Source organism: Lycium ferocissimum, chromosome 9, assembly GCF_029784015.1.
Source record: "Lycium ferocissimum isolate CSIRO_LF1 chromosome 9, AGI_CSIRO_Lferr_CH_V1, whole genome shotgun sequence".
NCBI classification, from domain to species: Eukaryota; Viridiplantae; Streptophyta; class Magnoliopsida; order Solanales; family Solanaceae; genus Lycium; species Lycium ferocissimum.
In genome coordinates this window covers 13,763,942-13,786,951 of record NC_081350.1, presented here as the reverse complement: position 1 = coordinate 13,786,951, position 23,010 = coordinate 13,763,942, and the positions used below count along the sequence as shown (strand labels likewise).

The 23,010-nt window shown below is 35.4% G+C and overlaps 2 protein-coding genes across 2 annotated transcripts; one reads left to right on the top strand and one right to left on the bottom strand.

The window, feature by feature from the left end:
* The first annotated feature begins 233 nt into the window (after positions 1-233).
* On the top strand, positions 234-9,852 carry LOC132029677 (endoribonuclease YBEY, chloroplastic-like). The gene is made up of 12 exons (XM_059418987.1): positions 234-660; positions 2,235-2,486; positions 2,557-2,652; positions 3,083-3,257; positions 3,425-3,493; positions 3,585-3,685; positions 3,832-3,924; positions 4,719-4,790; positions 6,551-6,670; positions 6,764-6,814; positions 7,974-8,162; positions 9,380-9,852. Exons 1-12 carry the CDS (start codon positions 280-282, stop codon positions 9,545-9,547), a joined length of 1,767 nt encoding a protein of 588 aa, XP_059274970.1. The 5' UTR covers positions 234-279; the 3' UTR covers positions 9,548-9,852.
* Positions 9,853-14,340: 4,488 nt separating this feature from the next.
* LOC132069231 (early nodulin-93-like) lies at positions 14,341-15,412 on the bottom strand. The gene is made up of 4 exons (XM_059462643.1): positions 15,265-15,412; positions 15,024-15,085; positions 14,663-14,738; positions 14,341-14,555 (listed from the first exon to the last, which is right to left on the bottom strand). Exons 1-4 carry the CDS (start codon positions 15,305-15,307, stop codon positions 14,488-14,490), a joined length of 249 nt encoding a protein of 82 aa, XP_059318626.1. The 5' UTR covers positions 15,308-15,412; the 3' UTR covers positions 14,341-14,487.
* Between the last annotated feature and the right edge of the window lie 7,598 nt (positions 15,413-23,010).

Below are 23,010 nucleotides of genomic sequence, written 5' to 3'. Positions count from 1 at the left end.
GGGTGGTATTTTTGACCCAAAATAAGTTTGGAGGATATTTTTAGCCCTTTTTTCAAAGTAGAGGGGTATTTTTGACCCTTTTCCCTTTTTATTTTTGTGTTGTAAAGGTGCAACATTAGTTGGTTTAGAGCACAAGGTAGTTAATAAAAGCGAGGTCATTACCGCGCTGACGTCTAACCCTCCGTCCAGTAATGTCCACTCAATCGAGCGTTACGTTTTGAGGAAAAGATTATACACAAATAAATACAGTAAACAAGTTCCTACATTTTCCCTACCTGAATGCTTTCTCGTCTTAGCCGCACTCCTCCACCACCACTCGCAATGGCGGCGCGTGTTCTCCCACGCGCATTCCATCCCACCGCCGCCGCCACATCCGCCATGACGAACTCTCATTTCATTACTCCTCCGTCGTCTACAGTGGCGACTCATATGAAACCTTCGTTAATTATTGGTCGGGAGTTTCATTATTATTATGGATTGAATTGCAATTCCGATAGGAGATGGAGTGTTGCTGGAATGAATGGTAAAGTCTTTGCTTCTCAGAGAGAGTATAGGAAGTCTAGTAAACGGTTGCAGTTAAAGAAGAAGAAAGAGAAAGAGTTGGAACTTAGTGTAAATATTTGCATTGAACAACAATTGCCAGATGATCCTGAAATTCTGGTAATGTACCTTAGTTTATTGGGAAACTTACATAAATGTACCTTTTGGCCATCTAGTTTACCAAACATGGCCGAAGACTGTATAGGTAGTGTATAGGTATGTATATTACACGTATAATTATGTATATTATATGTATGTTACATGTATAGGTATGTAAATTATATGTATATTTAGTATAAACTTTACATTACCTATACAATGTACATATTTTGTAAACTACATGGCTGAATGGTATTTGGCAGTAATTTTCCCTAGTTTAATTACGGTATTTTTGATTTGTGTAACATTTTTTGGCCATGTGTAAAGTTTTGAACTTTAGCATACGAGCGCAAATGGCAACAGGAAGTGCATATGCAACTCAAATATATGTACTTACTCTGTTTTCAATTTGTTTTTCTTACTTTCCTTTTCTTTTTTCTTTTTCGCAACTCTTTAATTACAACTTTACATATGACATGTTTAAGACCAGAAGATTAAAGGACATTTTGATACATTATACGTATTTTTAGTTTAAGACCACAAGATTTAAAAGTCCTCTTTACTTTCTTAAGCTCCGTGCCGAGTTAAAACCAAACAAACAAAGTGAAACGGGGGGAGTAGTTTAGTTTAAGAAATATGTTAATTTTGATTTGTGTAACATTTTTTGGCCATGTAAATTTTGAACTTTAGTATTCACAAGTGCAAATGGCAACAGGAAGAGCATATGCAACTCAAATATATGCACATTTTTGGCATCTATTGATCATTTTATGTTCCTCATGCATGTGAACAAGCCATTTCTGTGGATAAGGAATTATCAGAAAAGCTTGTGAAGTAAATGCTGCCTTCTAAAACAAAGTGCTGACCAGGGAAATGAACTAAGAATTATGTCCATGATCATATATGAACTTCTTCACTCTGAAGTCTGAACTATGTCTCAGAGTCATTTTTCCTCGGGGAAGAATTTCTACGTAGTGTTTAGAATATTAAGGCGCAACTAGAGAATAAGTAGGCTTCGCTTACTGAATAAAAGAAACTAGAGTCTAAGAGGCTTTGCTAACTGAATTATAAAACTCCCATGATTTCACTTCCAAACCAGGCTTTTTAAGGGAAGAAATCAAGATATAGATAAGACAATGCAATGTGAATATGGCCAAAATGAGTTTCACGAGCCAGGGAAGAGATACGACCAATAAATAAGTCCTCAGTGGATAATAGCTATTGATTTTGCAAGTTCTTCAGTATCAAAAATGCCAACAACAACAACATACCCAGTATAATCCCACCAGGTGGGGTCTGGGGAGGGTAAAGTGTATGCAGACCTTACCCCTACCTTTTGACGGGTAGGGAGGCTGTTTCTGATAGACCCCGGCTCAAGGAGAGATGAAAAAGCATTAGTATCAAAAATGCCAAAATCAGTAAAATAGGCGGGAAGATATATGCATTTGAAGTGCATTAAGCCACCTACTTTTGAGCTAGCTGAAAATTTCCGAATAAAAATTCCATCAAGAAAGTTTTAGGCACTACTTTGCAGCAACTTTAATTTGTAAATTCATTTCTTTCTATTTTTTTCATTCCTAATTCTGTCTCTGCAGGATATCGCTGAACTGCTTCGTCTTAATGTTCCAATGGCTATGAAATTAGCATTTGATGATTTGAAAGATTCAGAGTATCAAACGAGGGATAGAGCAATTAATGACGTTGGTTGCTTTGAAAGTGTTGAATTATCAGTAATGCTTTGCAACGATGAGTTCATCCGCGAACTTAATAAGGATTGGAGAGATGAGGATAGGCCTACTGATGTCCTCTCAATGTCTCAACATACACCTGAACTTGAGCTTCCGATTGTAAGAAAAAGCTTCATTATTCGCATGTCACACCTCATGTAACAAAGCTGACTAGGTTCGTGTTCTACAGTTAATGTTGGGGGACATTGTGATTTCAGTGGAGACAGCAGCAAGGCAAGCAGAGGAAAGGGGGCATAGTTTACTGGACGAGATACGCATCTTACTGGTAGGTTTCACATACTTCTGAACAATCCCTGTATGCTGTTGTTAACTCAGTTGTCTTACAGTTGATGACCAATTCCTGTCCCTAATTTTATCGTGGAATATTTGGTCATATCTGAATATTGTCCCTGAAAGAAAGGCTAATCCTCAATCTTGGATGTCAATGTATCTTCCACGACGAGTACCCTTGACATTCTTGTACTAGGAAGTCTATCCATTAGTGTTCATTAAATATGGACTTGCATGGTTTCTTTCACTCCCTTATTTTCGGTTGTTCGTTTGTTATGGAGTTGCATTCATGTGGTCATATGGTTATAGATTTAAAGCCTTTTCGATTGTCATTGTCCTGAAGTAGGAAGGACCACAGTAGCCAACTGTACTAGAATTTGATATTGTCTTACAAATTAGACAATCGTTCATCGTCTTCCCTGCAGGTTCATGGTTTGCTACATCTTTTGGGGTTCGATCATGAGATTAGTGATGAAGCTGAAGCTGAAATGGAGAAAGAAGAGGAGCTCCTTCTAAAAAGTCTCGGGTGGAAGGGAAAAGGATTAATTCAGAGCACATATGATGCTGAGGCTGCTGGAAGTCCTCCTTTGGAGAACAATGGTAATGTACCTAATAACAACTAAAAGATTGTGGCATTCTTTGTTAAATTGATTATGGCATTCTTTGTTAAATTACTCTCTTCTAGTTGTGTTGTTATTCTCTATTGTAAATTTACTTTCCTGATTAATGGGATTGAAGAGTTAATCTTACATGTCAACTATGTAAAGACAGGAAGAAAGAAGGGAGTCTTCGATTTTACAAACCAAAGTTTAGCTACATCTTCTGTGATATGGATGGTAAGGAAACAAGTATGTTGCTTAGAATTGGTTTGTTTAATATGTTTCACCTGTTTATTATCTTGTGTTTTCTTTTCATTGTTGATGTAAGGTACCCTCCTGAACAGCAAAAGTCAGATTAGTTCAGCAACTGCTGAAGCTCTAAGAGAGGCCACTTCCAGGGGTGTAAAAGTGGTCATAGCTACTGGAAAAGTGAGGACTAGCTATTTTCTTTTCCCATATCTTGCAGAATTTCTGATTTCCTCTAGATATAATAGTATTTCTTGATGCAATATACTATGTTTTTGTCCTGCTTCTGCTCAATTAATATAAGCTTCGTATTTTGTCTTGGAGAACAGACTCGTCCTGCTGTCATTGCTCTACTCAAGAGTGTAGGTTTAGCTGGAAAAGACGGCATTGTTTCAGAGGTTTCTCCAGGAGTATTCGTGCAGGTTAAACTTATTCCATTTCTATCCCTAGTCAATAGCATCTTTTGTTTAATCTTTCGAACCATGCAATCTGTCTAAGTGGATATGAATAATCGAGATACACTTACAAAATTATATAGAGATTCAGTGAAGATAATCATAATGTATTGTACTTCCTCCCAAAATTAGGCCTTTTTTTTGGTTGCAGTAATATCCGACCTCCTGGTATCTGTCATATTTGATTTTTCACACAAGTTCAGTGAAACAGAAGGTTTTTACATGTTCTCCAAAATAATAACAAAGGGAAGTAAAAAAAAAAAAAAAAAAAAAAAAAAGAAAAAGATGTGAAAGTTCTTCATATGTTGTAAGTAAGCTTATATGATAAAGGGTAGTTTGGAAACAAATGTAACCATTTTGGGACTATAGAAAAGGGAAAGTGAAGCAATAAAGGATAGAGGGGAGTAGCCTATTTGTGAACCATATTTGATGATGTTATTTAGGACAAACGTATGCTTAGGAAACAACTATTGGCAAATTCTTTTCTACAGCCCTTTTTTTGTCATCTATTGAACCATAGTTGATGATGTTTCCTAAGCATACGTTTGTCCTATATAACTCTACTAAAAAATCAGTCTAAAAAAAGGTTTTCAGGAAAAATGACATATTTTGGAACATCCCAATATATAAAGTTGGTCATTAGTTTGGGCTAAAAGGAATAATAGTTTCATTTTATAAAAAATTTAATAGCTTTCATTTTTCTAGTTTTTCCCCGGGCTATAAGTTTCTTATGTTTTTTAAAATCATACACTTAATGTCAGGGGTTGCTCGTCTATGGCAGACAAGGCCGGGAAATTTCTCGAAGAAACTTGGATCCGGTTGTGTGTAGAGAGGTAATTTTCCTTTTGCTCGTGGCCACCTTAGTCCCCTTTAATGGTTTACAGTCTTACTCTTTCGGATCAGGTTTGCATATAATGCTTAAAAAATAATTGCACTACAAAATATTGTGATCTATTAGGAGTAAATTCAGATGGAAGGATGTAAATCATATGTTTCACGTGTCAATTTATTGGTTCTCTTATTTTTAAAATAAAAAAGACATAACTTCAAAGAATGCACCAAGGTGTGCCTAGTGGTCAATTAAGTGGGTGCAAGACAATCTGACAAAAAGACACTAGGTAATTTCTTTCCATTTGGCTAAGCCTGGATAGACAAGTTATTTGGTATGGCAAGTACCTGGAGGAATAGTGAAGGTCCGCGCGAGTTAGCCTAGACACTACCGTCAGATATGACTCTTTGAGTACCTACCCTTCCTTGCTTGTGTTTGTGGGAGATAGCAGGTACCCCGTGGAATTAGTCGAGGTGCGTGCAAGCTGGCACGAACACAGTTTTTTTTTTTTTTTTTTTTTAAATTACAACTCCAATGTCCATACTATGGACAATATGGAAGGAAAGGAATCACCAATGTTTTGATGGAAGATGAGAGTTATACTACAACTACTCCTTAATTTAAGACTAGTTGGAATCAGTTATTTGAATCTTCCACATCATTTCACTAATTTCATCATGGTTCTCAATAATGTGTTTTTCAAACAAAAGTTAGGGTTCTTCAGAGTTAGTGTCTTCTACATCTCATACTTCTTTTTTTCCGGACAAAAAAATGTCTAACCAAATAAAAAGGACTTAAGGCAAAGACCGGAACTATGCAAGTGTACAAACAATGACTAGATCTTAATCAGACTAGTTGGTCTTTGCCTATTTATATGATTTCCGTGCATTGCTTTTTGTTCTTTACTAAGTTTGCATGAACTTTAAGAGATTTTAGGTTTCTTGACTCAACCCATTCCCCCGTAATTTTAAGTCTACCTGTTCCGTACATGATTTCCGTGAATTGCTTTTTCTTCTGTTCTTAGTTTGCAAAATTTGACACAACTTCTTCCCCAGTAATTTTAACGCCTTGAACTAACACGCTATCAATCCTATGGACCAATGCATTTGAAGGTCTATGTAGGACATGATCAGTCCAACTTAGACGACCTTTTCTCAGTTTATCCTCTATTTGTGCTGCTTGCACCTTTTGTTGGATGTGGTAATTTCATGTCAAATATTATATGTGCGCACATCCATCTTAACGTCTGCATCTATATTACACTTATCTCGTGGATATAAAACCCAACATCATTTTCATATAACAGCACTTTATTCACAACCATTGTGTATAATCCTGATGCATTAATGGAATACGTGAGTTAAATTAGTTCAACTCCTTTATAGTTTGTGAAGTTAAGCATTTTCTTTGTGCTGATTTTTGTGAACTAGATTCACTTTAATTATAAAAAAGAAAAAGGAAGACGGGTTTATTTTTAAGGTCTGAACAAATATATCTAAGAGGATTCTTTAAGAATTTCGTTTTCTCATTGTTTATGTGTTATAGATGGAAAGTAACTTGTATATTAGTCTAGTATAGCGGATTAATTAGGAAGAAAAATAGTTTCAGTGTACACCGAGTAAACGGTGCCAAGCTCAGTGGTCTCGAGGTATTACTATTTGTAAACTATGCTCTATAATGTCTCATGCAGACACCAACACATGATATTAAATTTACTGGTCTGGTCAATATGAGACCTGATTCTGACTATTCTTCAATTTACAGGCATGTCTCTACTCTCTTGAGCACAAGGTTCCTCTTGTTGCATTTAGTGAGGATCGGATCTTAACATTGTTTCATCACCCTCTTGTAGATTCACTTCATACCATATATAATGAGCCAAAGGTACCATACTTGTCAATAGTCTATATCTTGCTAGACATTATACAGGCATTGGCATGGGTTGCTGAATGCTTCATATCTAATCTATTTTGCCAGGCTGAGCTTATTCCTTCAGTCGAGCAACTATTGGCAGGGCCAGACATACAGGTATGTTGCTGAAATTAGCTGCTAAGCATATGGCTGGTACTTTCCAAGTATTGAAGGGTATAGGAGATTAATTGTAGGGTTACATTGTTGCCCTGAACATATGCCATTCATTATTGATAGGGAATTGCACTTCGCACTAGTACCGCACATTTAAGCTGAAAGGAAAAAGGCATACGAATTTGCTGGAAGAGTCCTTTTTTCAAGCTGGTGGCTTGATTTAGGATGCACCACATACTTAGGGAGTTGGTTAAATTCAATGATAGGCTTTTTTAATTTTGGTCTTGGGTGGGTTGGCTTACATCTTGTATGCACTTTGCTACGTTATGGAGGTGAAGCCTCCCCTCCCCTACCAAAGTTGTCTGGACGTCAAATTCCTCTCCATATGTTTGAAATAGTCCATTCCATTAATGGTTTTTGTTTATTAATGCAAGTTGAGCTAAGTTTTTTTTTTTTTTTTTTTTTTCCAAAAACAATGTTTCTCTTATCAGTTTTAAAGTTGATAGTTTACATATTATAGTAATCACAGAAAGTATGATAAAAGGTAATGAGCTAGAACTCAAGAAGGGTTCCACGAAGCAAAATAAACAGAGAGAAAAGGGAAGATAAGACATAAAAGACAATCTAAAGAATTAACTACTATATTGAGGGTCGCTTGTTGGTGAAGATGCAGATGTCCAGTTTGCTAGTGTGTTGGCCTGTTGGGTATTATTTGGGTTGTAATCATCTTGACATCTCCTGCTCATGTTTCTTTTTGTGTCTTCAAGGTCGAGGCAAAAAGGGACAGTTACATCATTGTATGATCTTTTTAGTTTTCTTGGGTTTTCTTTTTCCTTGTTACGGTGTTGATGGGAGGGTGCGGCCTTCTTTTTATTATTGGTGGCGCTTTGAGTAAACACATGGTATACACTCCATTTGTAGAGAGGTCCAAGCTAAATGGCAAACAGTTCTATCGACCTTTTTTGTTTTCATTCTATTGTGTTTTAAATCTTTTTTCACATTTATTCTGTTTATTCTTAAATTTCCTTTTGGCTTCCTCCCTGTTTTTATTTGCTTGTTTAAATTCCAAGTTTTTCATCTGCAGAAGACGGGGGATATTTTCCTCATTCAGCATCCATATTCTAGGTTTGGTTGTAAGTAATACTTCATTGCCAATTTGCAGAAGGTGATCTTCTTAGATACTGCGGAGGGAGTGAGTACTGCATTAAGACCATACTGGGCGGAGGCAATTGGAGATAATGCCTCTGTTGTCCAAGCTCAACCGGACATGCTGGAAATTGTTCCTCCTGGAACTTCCAAGGGCAGTGGAGTAAAAGTACTTCTTGATCATTTGGGTGTCAGTCCTAAGGAGGTGAGTGCTATTATATTTTTTCCATTATCTCTTCTATTACCTAAAAATATCTCAAAACATTTGAATAGAAGTTGTTAATCAGAATTACATTGACACAAAGTTTTTCTCAGGAAAAACAAAAATAAAATAAAATATACATTGAAACAAGTATTGATATTCATCCTTCCTATGTGTAACTTCTTAGCATTTAATCGTCATGGTACACTTTTAAGTTTACTGAAACTTGCTTTAGGATCCTTTACTCAGCATAAATTTTGTGTCGTCAATTTCATTCTTGAAACATGCTTCATTCTCTTTAATACTCGTGCTGAAGACGGTACCAGAAATGGGATTTTCAACCCAAGAAATGTGTAATGAATGCCAGAAAATCTCTACACCTCATATATCTGAACAAATAGAGTTTATGAGCTAATAATTTTGAGCGGGTTAAGTTTCAGGTGGCATTGCTGTATACATGTAGGCACTTGTATATATTTTCTGTCAGATATAGAGTTAACATCGCAGTGGTTAAATGTGAGGATGGAACTCCCAAATTATAGACTTAATTGAAAATTGACACCTTAACACATTAGAAATTTCTGAACATTTGGTCTTCCTCTGGTATAGACTTGATCTTTCACTGGATATAGTGCTCAATCTTCCGATGGTTCATGGTGCAAGTGCAATAGTTTCAATATAAAAATAGCCTATATGGAGTGAACAGGAGATATCTATACTGACAAACCTCTCGAAACTCATGGAACATTTTTTATTGGAAGATCTGCTTATGTTTTTCTCCAAGCCTTGTGAAACACCGATGTTTTGGTTGACAGTGTGGAGTAAGGACAGATTTCTGGTGTAATCTATGGGTTCACGTGAACGCAGTAGCTTTTACTCAAACCCTGTATATGTATTAAGAAATCCACTAAATATCTTTAAATATGCGACTGTGAAACTTCAAATCTTGGATCTATCTCTGGACTGTGGAGCTTTCTATTGTTTATAGAGTAAACATTTCCTTGCTCTATAGCCTTAATGGGGCCATGACTTGGGAGATCCAATTGATTTTTCCGTTGCATTTTTTCCCTGACTAGTTCAAGCTGGAGGCAGAGATATGATGAAAACTGTATCAATTTAGTTGTTCAAAGCATTTTTAGATCTATGTGAGCGTGTAAAATCTAAAATTTTGTAGTCTATTTATTGAGTTTCCCCAATTTCTCTTCCACTTCTGTTTTCAGATAATGGCCATAGGTGATGGGGAGAATGATGTGGAGATGCTTGAGTTGGCTTCCCTTGGTGTTGCTCTCAGTAACGGATCAGAGAAAGCAAAAGCTGTTGCAGATGTGATTGGTGCCAGCAATGATGATAATGGAGCAGCTGATGCAATCTACCGTTATGCTTTTTGAGTTTGTCTTCAGGAATCGAATAACGAAACCGGGAAATGAGAAGGTTAAACATACCCTTTCATAAATTATTAAAGGTTTATTTTTCTAACTCATTCAATTCGAGGAAACTTCTCATTAGCCAGCAATAGGCTGAAGTGGAGCAATTCACTCCCTTCTTCATTCATACCATAGGCCACTTATCTTCTTGTCGTCATTTACCTTCGGAAACAATGAGGAAAGAAGCATATTTTGTATCTGCAGAGAACATCATTTTTTCGCCCTGAATATTGGGTGTGTCAATGATATCTTATACTCATTACATGTAAGCCTGAGTTCATAGATACTAGTAAACTTATCCGTGCTTCGCGCGATAATATTATCGACATAGTCTCTAACCCTTTTTCTAATACTCGGAGATTAAAAATAAAACTATTGATTTAGTGACTTTTATTTATATTTTTCATGCTTTAGGCTCTGTATTAAATTCAAAAATCACCTTTTAAGTTAGAACTATCTCTCGTCTTCTTCTTTCAACAATATCTATTTTTCATTTAGCTAATAAAAATAATGCCAATAAATTGCATAGCAAGACACTTTATTATTAACATTCACTCACAAAATAGACTTATAAATTTAGAAAGTTCAAACCGCGTCAATTTTTTGTATCATAAAAATAAAAATAATTTTGAAACATTTGTAATGAATTACAATCTAACCTTTATCAATATAAATCTAATTTTAAGAATAATCTTTAGATATTTAAGAAAACATATTGTATGTTGTAAACCATAATATACATTTTTCGTTTTTATTAAGAAATTAATGGGACAACCTCTTTAAAAAAACACCATAATTATATACGTTATTCTCCCTAAAAATATCTTGTAGCAAATTTTGAGGAAGTTAAGTCCTTTGTGGTTCCGACTTTTTCTACTGTATGCATATGCATAGGAAAATAATCACATATTTTTCATGTTGTCATTTGTTTGGGAAGCATGTAGAGATAATTATACTTTCTCAATTGTCGCTCTATCTTTTTTCTATTGCAAGTAATGAAAAGATAACGAAAATCAATTTGAATTAAGTACAATTAGCCCTAAAATTCAAATAGACATTTTAGGGTAACAAAAGGCAAAGTTACTAAATACGAATTAGCACTATACTTATTAAGTTTGGAACAGACTAAAAGAGTAACAACACACATATATACCCCCACTTTTTTTTTTTTTCGAGCTCTTAAGGAGTGAATACCTTTTTCTTTGATATTGTCGTCACCTATCAAAAACTCAAAATCATTTTAAAAGCAAACACAATAAAGAAAATAAAAGAGAATCTACAACAGTGTGCATCACGAAAACAAAATAAACTAATACATGAAAAAGCTCCTCAAAGTGGGGTATATATATGCGTTGTTACTAGATCTTTTCCTTCTTCTCGACGTGGGTGTTTTTTTGCCAGTCATTTTCTTTTTCGTACTCCTATTTAACTCTTCTGTACAATCGATATTGTGGTGAGCTTTTTCATGTATTAGTTGATTTTGTTTTGAAAATACAAAAAATATGTACTCTTCTGAGGTGAACAAAAAATGATTTTAGGTCAACAAAAAATACGTAGGAGGGTAAATCATACAAGACAATGACATTTGGAACAGAAGAGTTAAATAGGAGTACGAAAAAGAAAATAACCGGCAAAAAAACACCCACGTTGAGAAAAAGGAAAAGAAAAAGATGGAACTTTCTGTGCAAAAATTTGGGAGGAGGAGCGGAATGCAAATGATAAATGAAAAGGAAGAGAAAAAATTGTGCAATGAATTAGATATGTTTTGTATTTATAGTAGCCAATACAATTATAACTTATTACACTAATATTGAATGCATTATGATCGTGGTAATAAAATTAGTACATGGTGCACTAATTTTCGTACAAATAATCTAGGAAGAATGTTCCTTTTTTCAACGGAAATAATGGCTAATTAAAACAAAAATTAGAGAAAGTTTTTTAAAAAAAAGTAAAAAAAAGGAGAACTAACTGAAAAAGTAATATAATTAAGAAAAAAATAAGAAAAAAAGATCATTAACACTCCCAATGCAAGATGACTCTTTGCTAACACTCTTCATTGTCTTCCATTTACTACAATTCTTAATGGTCTTCATAACTTTTCATTTTCCTTCTCTATTACAACAATAATAACGAATAGAAGAGGAAGAGAGTAAGAGAATTAAGAGGTATAATTAAGAGAATTAAATAAGTAATGTTTTGGTTTTTTAAAAATAGAACATTAATTTTTAAATGAGAAAAAATTTAAAAAAAGGAGAAAAAAGATAAATGGTTTTCTGGGCCATAGAGAGGTGCCACATCACTTAGCCTATGCCTAGCTTTATATTATATATAGATAGATATAGATTTCCATTAAATGTTTATTTATATGTCATCTCATTAATAACATAATTTTACTAAGGTTAAATGGAAAATAATTAATTGTGCATGATCTTCTAAAACTATAAATAATTTGAGACAACTATTTTAATAACCACGACCGATAAATGAGACAGACGGAATAACTTTTTTCAACATATTTCCCACTGGTACTTTTCTTTTACTTGTTCCGTTCTATTTTTGTCCTTTTCTCACGCTTTCCCAAGGTTAGTCCAAAGGCATGATATATAAACAGACGCTCAAATTTGGCCTTAGCTAGCAAGCATGTCATCCAACTTTGGGTGTGCACAAATAGACACCTCAACTTGTATAAAGTTGAACACGTAAACAGAAATGATAATGTGGCACTGACGTGACACATAAATTTGGAGGTGTCTAGATGATCATTTGGTAAGTTGGAATGTTTAACTGACAAAGTGGAGATAAATTGAGATGCCTACTTTTGCACACCCAACGTTGGAGGACGTACTTACAAGCTGAGGCCAAATTTGATGGCCTGTTTAACTATTATGCCTATTCCAAAAAAGAAAAATCTCTCTTTGTTCATTTGTACGAATCTTCAATACTTCCTCTTCCTCCTAATTCTTTGGAGAATTCACGTATGCTTTTTTTTATTCATCATATCCTGCAAAAGTTGGTAAACATAATATTTAAGCGGAACTTAAATAAGAAAAGAGTTGTCAAAAAATAACAGAATAATACCTTGATAGTATTTTTTTGTTTTGTTTCCCACCTTGTTTCGATATTTGCATTAGAGCCCGACTATATTCGGATTCGCACTGCGTAGGGCCTCATCCGGTGGAAGTGCTCCCCGCTGAGGATTTTTCCATACCTAGGACTCAAACTCAAAACCTCTGGTTACGAGAGGAGCAACCTCATTCGCTGCACCACATACTTTTGTTTGGTCATTGATAATATTTCCTATCACTCTAAAATGAGAATTCACCCTTTTAATTTCTTTATATCTTCTTATTTAGTAGAGGAATCACCATTCGTTATTCTTCCCCATCTAAAGTTGTACCACCAGAATCAAAGAACAAACATTAAATATAAAACGGTATAAAAGTTTCGTTAAAAATGATCGGGGAAAACATGTTAGTAGAACGAAAACTAAAATCAGCAAGAGAAGCTTTTTAAGGATAAAAAAGATTGAAATATAATAGTATATATATGAACAATTCAAAAAGGGTATTAATCAGTTTTCCATTTACCTACTTCATTAGCAAATACCGACGTCGAAATCATCATCGAACAAATAAGTAGTGAAAATGGAAGGACAAAGGCCGAGTCTCTTCTTTCAATATAATATCGCATTAGAAACCAAAAGAAAGGGAAAATGGTCAAAACAGATTAAGAAGTAGATGAAATAGTTATACTTATATTTGCCGATGAGTAACTGATGCGGCTTTACGGTTTCGTAATTAACGTAGTTTGTGGCTGTTGAACTTTTAAGCACAGATTAGAATTGAAGTGAATGAAACATACGGGGTAAAAATGAAAAAAGAAACGACAAAAAACTGAAGCAGTAATCGTGATCCTAAAGTGATGCCATTTTAGCGCAATAAATTAATACGTCTGTTACATAATTTAATCAAACTCAATAAAGGCAGAATACAATTAATCCTTTAATTAGAAAATAAGGAAAAAATAGAGAAAAAGGAGAAAAAGGAGAAAAAAGATAAAGGCAAATGGAGGTCATAGAGAGGTGCCACATCACCTTGTTTATGCCTAGCTTTATATTATATATAGATTACCAACCTGATTCGTTTCTTCTAACTCCAGGTGCAAGATAAATAGACAGCGCACTCCAAGGATAAAATCTTACCTAGTGTTTAGACTAACCCTTTGAAAATGCATTACATGTGTCTCACATACTTGTTTATCAATAAACCATGATTAAATATGCATTCTCGCAAAAATTACCAATTAATGTAGTTTTGGTGCAAACATTGGGTGTAGTTAAGTCTTTCCCAATACTGGAGCTCTTTTATCACTTTGGAGTCGGTACTCGAACAGTTTTATTCTATGAAGTGAACCCAAAAGGTAGGTAACATGCACTCGGAGATTACTGCTTGGTGTATACGTGTTGGTGATATTGCCATTGAAGAGACTTACTAGCTGTATTAAGGAGTACATTTGGGCAGTTTGGGTAGAATCCATGAGAAGTTTATCCAAGAGTTTCTTTTTTGCTATGAAGAAAGAGAATACTACTGTCATCGTTGCAAAAGTAGTCTCAAGTTAATCTATCACAAAGTTGAAAGAAAGGAAGATTTTGATGGCTTAAATTGGAGAATCGAAAAAGGACCAAAAATGATCTTGACCTAACGGATTTGACTAAAAAAATGCTCTCAACATTATTTTTTGGGAATTTTTTTTTTTCTACTATAATCAATATATGAGTAGAGCACAAAATTATAAAGAAATGAAAAAGGACAGCTTAGGCATCTCCTTAAACTACAGAAAATTTACAAAACGTAAGGGGAAACACCAGCAGATTATTATCTAATTAAGATTTGTTTAATTTCTCAAAATTTTCCACGGTGCTTCTTTACCATAGACTGTTCAGCGCTGAAGGCAAAAGAAGCTGCAGTCACTGAAAAAAAATAACAAAAACAAAATAATTGAACTTCATCGGAAAGAATGAAATATCTTAATTGAAGATAAATAAATAATTTTACGTCATAATTTTGGTTTACTTACATGCAGATATGATGAATGTTTTACCAGCATAATTTATATTTGCCTTAGCCCATGGACAATAGCGAGCAGCAGCAAACTGAAACAATTTACCCGGAAAATATAGGTTAAGGACAAAAAGAAACACACAAAAAACATAAAGTACTTCATGGGAATGGCTCATATTTATGTGTGTGCGACATTTACACCAAACTAATGAAAGCAAGACATTTGTCACCCAACTATGATTAAATGATGCATAATTTAAGTTTTAACTACTCCTACAAATGTTAAATTATTTGGATTAGTGTAAATACCGATGTGAATAAGTAATTTTCCCCAGTTCCGATAACTCCATAAAAATAGAAGGGAGGGAATAAATTACCACAGCTAGAGAAGTAAGAGCACATGTCGTGGCAGCTCCTTTAAATCCATCTTGAATGATGTCTTCATAATCATCAAGCAATTAGAATTAGAAAGAAAATAAGTGAGGGAATTAGATAAACAAATAATTAGAATATATGATATATTTCTGAAAAAGGAATAGGAAATGAAGGATCTTTATCATTTTAAAAGCAAGAATAAAGAAGTAAAAGAATTTAAAAAGAAAAGAGGGAAGAAAGTACCTTGAACGTCCTGATTTTTTTGTTCTTCGGTAATGGGTGGCATTTTGCTTATTTATGTCCCTAATTATAATTGGAGGATGAATTTGATGCCTTAAAATGTCAAGAAAGTGATGACAAGTTATGTATTCACCAAACAACTTTAGTTGTCCTTTCAAAAATTTCTCTCAAAAAATCTTTATACTGGCCCTCTCTTCTCTCAAAAATACGGTTAACCTTTTCTATGGTTTAACAATTTTCCAAAAATTAAGGGAAACTATTGAAAGTAAGGGCCCAAATTTTTTGTGTTGTTTGCTCTTTGTAAGGAGGGAAAGGGAACTCAATTTTCACCATTTCTCCGAGATTTTCTTTTTTGTGGGTACGCAAAGGCTCGTGCAATAGATTGTGCATCATATAAAGAGTCATGCTAATGTATGCCACAATAAATTCGATTGATAGTCAAGCACAAAACTAAGGAGATCAAAAAAATTGGGATTTTTTTCGAGTCCGGCACCAAAATGGCACCTTTTTGGAGCTTAAAGACAAAAATGACATGTCCTTTTTTTTTAAAAAAAAAATACCATAATGGGCATTTCGTTCACTATCCAACGAAATGTTAAAAAAAGAGTTAACTTTCCGTCAGTAAAAATAAATAAATAAATTGCATTTTGCTACAGGTCTAGCGAAATGCAAATTCATTTTCTTTTTTGCATTTCGCCACAAATGTAGCGAAAAACAGTTGCAGATTTTTTTTTGTGTGTATTTCGCTGGGCATGTAGCGAAATACTATTTACCTTCTTTTTTTTTTTTTTACCGTTTTCTCAACCTAAACTCCACTTTATCCTAACTCGTCACTTGGATTTTGTACCTTGACCTTTCGGGTCTCACTAATCTCAGTTGGAAAAAAAGCAATAGGAATCCGCGCCATTGGTACCATTCCCGCTTCTTTCTCTTGTCCCTACCTATATAGGAAAAGAGGTTTCTCACAAAGATTGATTGGAAGACCCATAGCTTGAGAATTCCCCAGTCGTTGTTTGAGCTTTTCCAACTAGCTATGCGCTAAATAAGCCCTCCCTAACCTATAGCAAGAGTAGTGCTACTAAGCGAAGGCGAAGGAGGAAGTTTAGATTGGAACTTTCTCTTGCCTTGTTCTTATGCCTATTGGTGACTGCCTCACCTCTTCCTCCATCCTCCATTCTTTCTCTTCTTCCTTTCTCTTCTTCTAGGAATCCAACACAAGTATACCTCAACTTTTGCTCCATCATCTTCTTCAAACGATTTTGAGGTAATTTATCAATTTTATTACTTTTTACATATATTTTTTGATTTAGTCATTATAAAGTAGTTCATATTTAATTTTTTGATTTATTTGTATCTTGTACTTAGTGTAGTAGATTATAATAAAGAAAACAAAAGTGACAAGTTTAATTAATCAATGGTTGCAAATTCCAATTGTTGATTCAATTAAAAAAAGCTTTAAAAAATGTTAGTAGAGTTCGTTGGTCAACAAACTGCAATTAAAATACTAAAAAAGTTTAATTACATTTCGTTGACCACATATCGAACTGAAATTATGCTTCATGTCCCCAAAGGCCCAGTCGGCTGGTCGGCTATTCGGCCTATCACTTGTTTGGAGAAAATCTACCTCTAACCAAAACTATAAACTCTATTTTTAGGTTTTGTTTTTTCTAATTATGGTTTGTCTACTTAGGAAGTCTTATAATTTGAAAATTTTCATAATGAAAACGACCATTTATCTTCCAAGGTCATTTAATTTCAATGTCCCCTCTTCAGTCCTATGGTTTGTTTTAAATAGAAAAACAGTAGTTATATATAAGATGAAAACTGTCATGCCAATTAATTATAATGATCTTAACCAAAAGTTTAATTACATTTCGTTGACCACATATCGAACTGCAATTATTTTTTGATAGTTGTACTCCCATTACATTTTTTTCTTTTCTCATGTGATTATATATGTTATAGTTTGACCTTTGTTGACTTTCCTATTGAATATATAGTAAAAAATTGTGTAATTTGCTTGGTTGTCAATTATTCTAACAGCAGTGGCTTCACGCCACAATGTTATAGGTATGGATCGCTCCAAAGTCACTGTACATCCCGGTCCAGAAAACTATGATGTGTTAATACTCCAACAGTAGCATCGATCCCAGGCTGTGTGGGATGGGAAATTGACTGGACAGGATGCGTGTTTAACTATACATCGTGGGAATTATGAATTTTGGAATCACGTGAAGCAACACCCTTACATAACCGCATCCTTAATTACTTTGAGAGATGTGGATTTAGGGGAGTTTTAGAGGTAGGTGATGTGCAATATGATGAAGGAATCATCACTGCACTTATTGAGAGATGGCGTCCAGAGACGCATACATTTCATATGCGCACTGGCGAATGTACCATCACATTGCAGGATGTCGAGGTCTTATATGTCATTCCTGTAGATGGCGACCCATTGGTGCAGACTGGTGTTAGAAAATAAATAAATCAAGGTGACAGCAGTTGATGTACGAGCTTACTGGTTGGTCGCCCGAAGAAGAATCAATTAAAGGTAGTAGCTTGTTGAAAATAAAAGCATTATCTAAGCATGTGGAAACCTTGAATGATATTGATGAACACACCGATGAGATTGTGGTGAAACAGAAAGTCTGGTTGTACCTGTTTTGGCTGGTTGGTGGCACGGTGGCATGATATTCCCTGATAATACTGGTTCATTGCTTAGTTTAGACTTTTTGCATGACAGAAGAGACCTTGATGCAATAGGCGGGAAAGCTTGGGGAGCAGCGGCATCATCATACTTGTACATTTCTCTATGTCATGCTTCGATGTGTAATAGCCATGATGTTTGTGCATTTATTGCTTTGTTACAGATACGTGAATTTCAATATTATATTGCTATATTTTCATTATCCGTCTTATTTAATTGAAAAATATTTATATATTTAAATTTACTTATACAGGTTTGGGCTTGGAAGCGAATTATCCCGATGCAGCTGTTACTACGTCCTCTAAGAGTAAACGAACGAGATATGGTATTTTCCCAGAAGTGGACTCGTCGTGGAGTTCGTGAAAGTGAGGCACAAGCTGTGCTAGTGTTTGTAGGGATGTGTTAGACCACCTAACCGATGATTGGATTGTCACGCCCCGAACCATGGCCTGGGCGAAATACGGCACTCGGTGCCATGCTGCATGTGACCGAGCGAACCACATGGCTTGCTGAATCATCATGAGGCATACATGAGCGGAAATATAGCATGAACGTGATGAGCTTTTATAAAACATGAGATGTCATAATAATTTAATACTTATTTAAATCATAAATGCGGAAATAACATGAGTTGAGCCAAAGGTGGCTAAACACCTTGCATGTCTAACATAACTAAACTGACTAGTCTATGAAACCTTTAATCGTGAATCTTGACTGGAAAACGTACTTGCCGGGACAAGGCCCCCCAAAGATACCTTTAAATGCATGACTAGTAAAATAAAGATAACCGACTAAACCCCGAATGAGATAGGGCTCACCAATGAGCTGATACGAGCAAATCCTACTGAGCAGATGCGGCGTCCTGTAAATACGTACCTGCATCGTGAAATGCAGGCCCCCGGGCAATAAAAGGGGACGTCAGCACATTGAATGTACTGGTATGTAAAGCAATTGAATGAAATAACATGGAACATGAAATAATAATGATAGGAACCGAAACCTGGTCATGAATATATATATATATATATATATATATATATATATATATATAATATAACATGGTAAAAATATCATAAGTAGGGAGAGCAATAACTTATAACCGATTCATGGTTCGGGTGCTTGCGTCCCGCCGACGTAACACTCAGTCCTTGCCAGGGAACATGAGATTTAATAAAATATAAAAAGATCCAGTCATTATGAGAGATCGTCCGGGACATGGGTGGAGCGATCCTCATCCTATAAGGGCTACGTAGTTTCAGGCTATCTGAAGCCTTCCTCGGTAATTAAAGAAACTCCCAAATTATGTAAAATAAGTGGCACTTGCTGCCCATGGTTTTCATGAATATAACTTGCTTGTACATGGATATCATGAATTATAGCTTGTTTGCATGAACTTGTAAAACATGTATAGTATTTTCTTGAAAATAGCATAATATATCATAAACTAGCATGCATGAACCCATGGAATGAGATATATGGGTTTTCATGGATTACGGACGGATTCTCAATAATCATAAAGAAATATTAAGAACTCAATGATGGAATTATAACAATTCATACATAGTATAATCATGGACATGGACCTAGGGTTATCATGAGTATGGTATAGAAACCCTAATTTTAGTAGAGAATCATAATTTATGGATTATGAGGCGTGGGGAAGAAACAATGATGTTCCCACATGTAGATAGTAACTCCACATACATGGTAATGCTTCAAAACTTGAATTAAAGAGTTGAACTTTGAAGAAGATTTCCAAAATCTTGAATCTTGAACCTTGAGATGGGTTTTCTTGAAAACCCTAGTTTAGGAATGATGATTTCTTGTTTAGATTACAAGGATATGTATTAGAATTGACTTGAAATAATTAGAGTAGGCTTACCTTGGTGTTCTTGATGATGGGAGAGGGTAGGAGGTCGTTCTAGGGCTTGAAGTAATGAAAAATAATGATTTGAACTAATATGGACGAATATATACTGTTCTGGAAAATTGAATTTTATGTCCAGCAAAATACTGGCCGTATTTTGAAAAGACGGGCCGTATTTTGAAATACGGTCCGTATTCCGTATGGACTGACCGCGTCTCTTCAGAAAATGCCTATAACTCTTTACACGTATGTCCGTTTGACCCCATAATATACCGTGGAAAGGTATTTCAAAGCTCTACAACTTTCATCAAGGAAGTTTTCCAAATTCCAAACACATTTTGAAATACGGGCCATATTTTGAAATACGATCCATATTTAACGATGTAACCTCTAAGTGTCAAATTTCAGAATGCTCAGAAATCTTTGGTACCGGTTTACCACTTGAAATACGGGCCGTATACTGAAATACATATCATCGGTTCATGGGCGTAAACCACCATCTTACAACTGAAGAGGAAATTTCCAATTCCCACATTCTTTATCGGGTTTTCTAAGTCTAGGATCATGGTCAAAGCTTAGGTTAAAGGTACGGGGTGTTATAATATCTCCCCCTTGGGATCATTCATCCTCGAATGATGAGTCATGGTTAAGAACGTGGCTGGACATGGCTTGAATACATGAACATGAAGGAAACATGCCGTAAAACATAAGAGCTTGACATGGTTACGTAGGAACATGGTCATGGATCATCAGAACTGAATACGTGATTACATGGAAACATGTACATGGGGGACTTGAAACTGAGTAGCACTTACATGAATGAGAATCATGAAACATTTGTCCTTGATTTATGACTAGTGGTTAAGAATCGCTACAAACTCTGGAATCTACAAAATTTATGGCAGGACTTCCTTCATAATTCGGACCCTCACGACATTTCTCAAATGCTTGTCAGCTAACTAAAGTACCAACACACAACTCACACGGTATCTTAATACGCATGATGTGACATAACGTGATTACTGCATCTTGTATGTAGCTAACATAAATACTGAGCTGGCTTGAACACACGGACATTGGCTGAATGATTACATGATTACTATACACGTGGTTTGGAAGAAAATCCGTAGGCATGAATGACATGAGTACTGGAAATAGGCACGAACATGACATGATTACCTGGGCATGAGACGCATGACGTGGGACATAAATACATGAAACTGGATGACATGAATACATGAGTGCTAAACTGTCATGAGATACGAATACGTGTAAACATGGATATCGTAACATGGGATCTGAATGTCGAAAACATGATTGTTACAACATGAGGGTTGAATACTAAGCGCGGGTAGGATTTGGATACTTAGAGACTTGATCATAGATGTTCGTATGTCACCATGGTAATATGAGATAGGAGTATGACTTAGGCTTTGAATATGACTAAGGCTTTGAATGTAAGCGCAAATCGATGCGAATGCCAAAGACTTGAGTCGTATAACAAGAATATGATCCTAACATAGGTATTCATAAATCTCTAGCATAGGCATGACATGAATACGTCGAATCTGAGTAGAATACTCCTGAGATAAGTACCACAGGGTATATGAAAAGATATCTATTTGAATATAGGAATGCACCTTACTTCTGATTATCTTGTTAGCTGTTAATCATGATTATGAATACCTTAGCTCACCTTGCTCATTCTCGTGAGCGAATTATAGAGGACTAAGAGAAAAGGAATTATTGGTACTATTCACATGAGATACTTTGCTTTAGAGAACAGACATGACATGGTGCATTGTACATGGAGGACGTAACGTGGAACATGTGTACATGGGAACGTGATTCATATGGCATAAAACGTGAATAGCATGACATGGGACATGGGACCATGAGCAACCTGACATTTACATGAGTACATCATCGATGCATATCGTGGCATCTGGACCTGATTTCATGAGTATTGAGCTAATAATAAGGCATAATTGTGACTTGCGTGGAGTACAATTTTAGGCTAACTCTTGGGTACTCATAGACATAAGGCATGGATAAAGTATTACCTTTAGAACTTAGATATACTGAAATGATGGGACATGATTCAACATAGCTTACTCTTATCACCGTGAGTAATTTCCCTTGTTATAAATAAGGCTCATGAAAAAAATAGATTATAGGCATGAATAATTCGTTCCTCGAGCATCTAAGACATGGGTAGAAAGTCACTTTGAACATAAAAATGGCATAGGTACTTCGGAAAAGATAAGGGCATCCTTTGTGCCAAGCTACGAGATGGTTTAAAACATTAGCCCAAGAAATATAAGCGCAAATTACATAGAATCATGGGTAGGACATCCATCTTGGTTCACCTTCATTATTATCTAACAAAATCATTGTTACGATACCGCTATAAGTGGGATGCATAGCGAAATGGATTGGGGCACGAGTATGTGGTAACATGGATAACATAATCATAGGGGTCAAGATCATCATCAGATTTGAAAAGCACTTAGATGCTAGAACATGGACATGAGTATAAAAGCATGATAGATACGTGAGACACGAATGCGGTTTTTAACTTTAGACATGAGCACACCTGATGTGCGAAACATGAAAGGATATTCTCTTGCATAGCTTACTATCGTATGAAGTCTTAACTCTTGTATCTTAAACGCGGAGTATCAATCTCTAACATGGGCATGATATGGGTACGAAAGGCACGAGTAGAGTATGTCTGGGCATTAATACTACATAGTACATGAATTACTCTGGAATTGGAACCGTTATACCCTTAAAACCCGCTATTCGATCTAGAACTTTATCTCATAACATAATTACCTAGTACTTGATCTTAACAAAGATGACAAAAATCACATTCTACGCGCCTTATCTTGGCTACATGAAACTTTGATCCTCTGACATAATCTCCTTAACACCTATCAACTTACGAAACACATAGTCTATATCGATACCTTATCGCACGATCTCCCCCTTAGTTCAAAAGCTGACGTTTAAAGCCTGTGGAGAGTTAGCGATAAGTGGTCATCTAGTAATTTCGCTAATTTCCTCTAACATACTGACGACTCATTTCTTCGACTTACTTCAAGCAAGTCTTACTTACTGGGAAAACTGGATTACTTAAATGAACGGGTTTCTAATGTACATAACTGGCATA

Bases quoted from the DNA above. Each gene is read 5' to 3' on its own strand.
- LOC132029677 (XM_059418987.1), top strand. From the start codon at position 280: ATGCTTTCTCGTCTTAGCCGCACTCCTCCACCACCACTCGCAATGGCG. The intron at 3,686-3,831 runs GTGAGGACTAGC...CTTGGAGAACAG, and splicing joins TGGTCATAGCTACTGGAAAA to ACTCGTCCTGCTGTCATTGC. The intron at 6,815-7,973 runs GTATGTTGCTGA...GCCAATTTGCAG, and splicing joins TGGCAGGGCCAGACATACAG to AAGGTGATCTTCTTAGATAC.
- LOC132069231 (XM_059462643.1), bottom strand. From the start codon at position 15,307: ATGCCACCCATTACCGAAGAACAAAAAAATCAGGACGTTCAAG. The intron at 15,086-15,264 runs GTACTTTCTTCC...ATGATTATGAAG, and splicing joins AAAAAATCAGGACGTTCAAG to ACATCATTCAAGATGGATTT. The intron at 14,556-14,662 runs GTAAGTAAACCA...ATTTTTTTTCAG, and splicing joins AACATTCATCATATCTGCAT to TGACTGCAGCTTCTTTTGCC.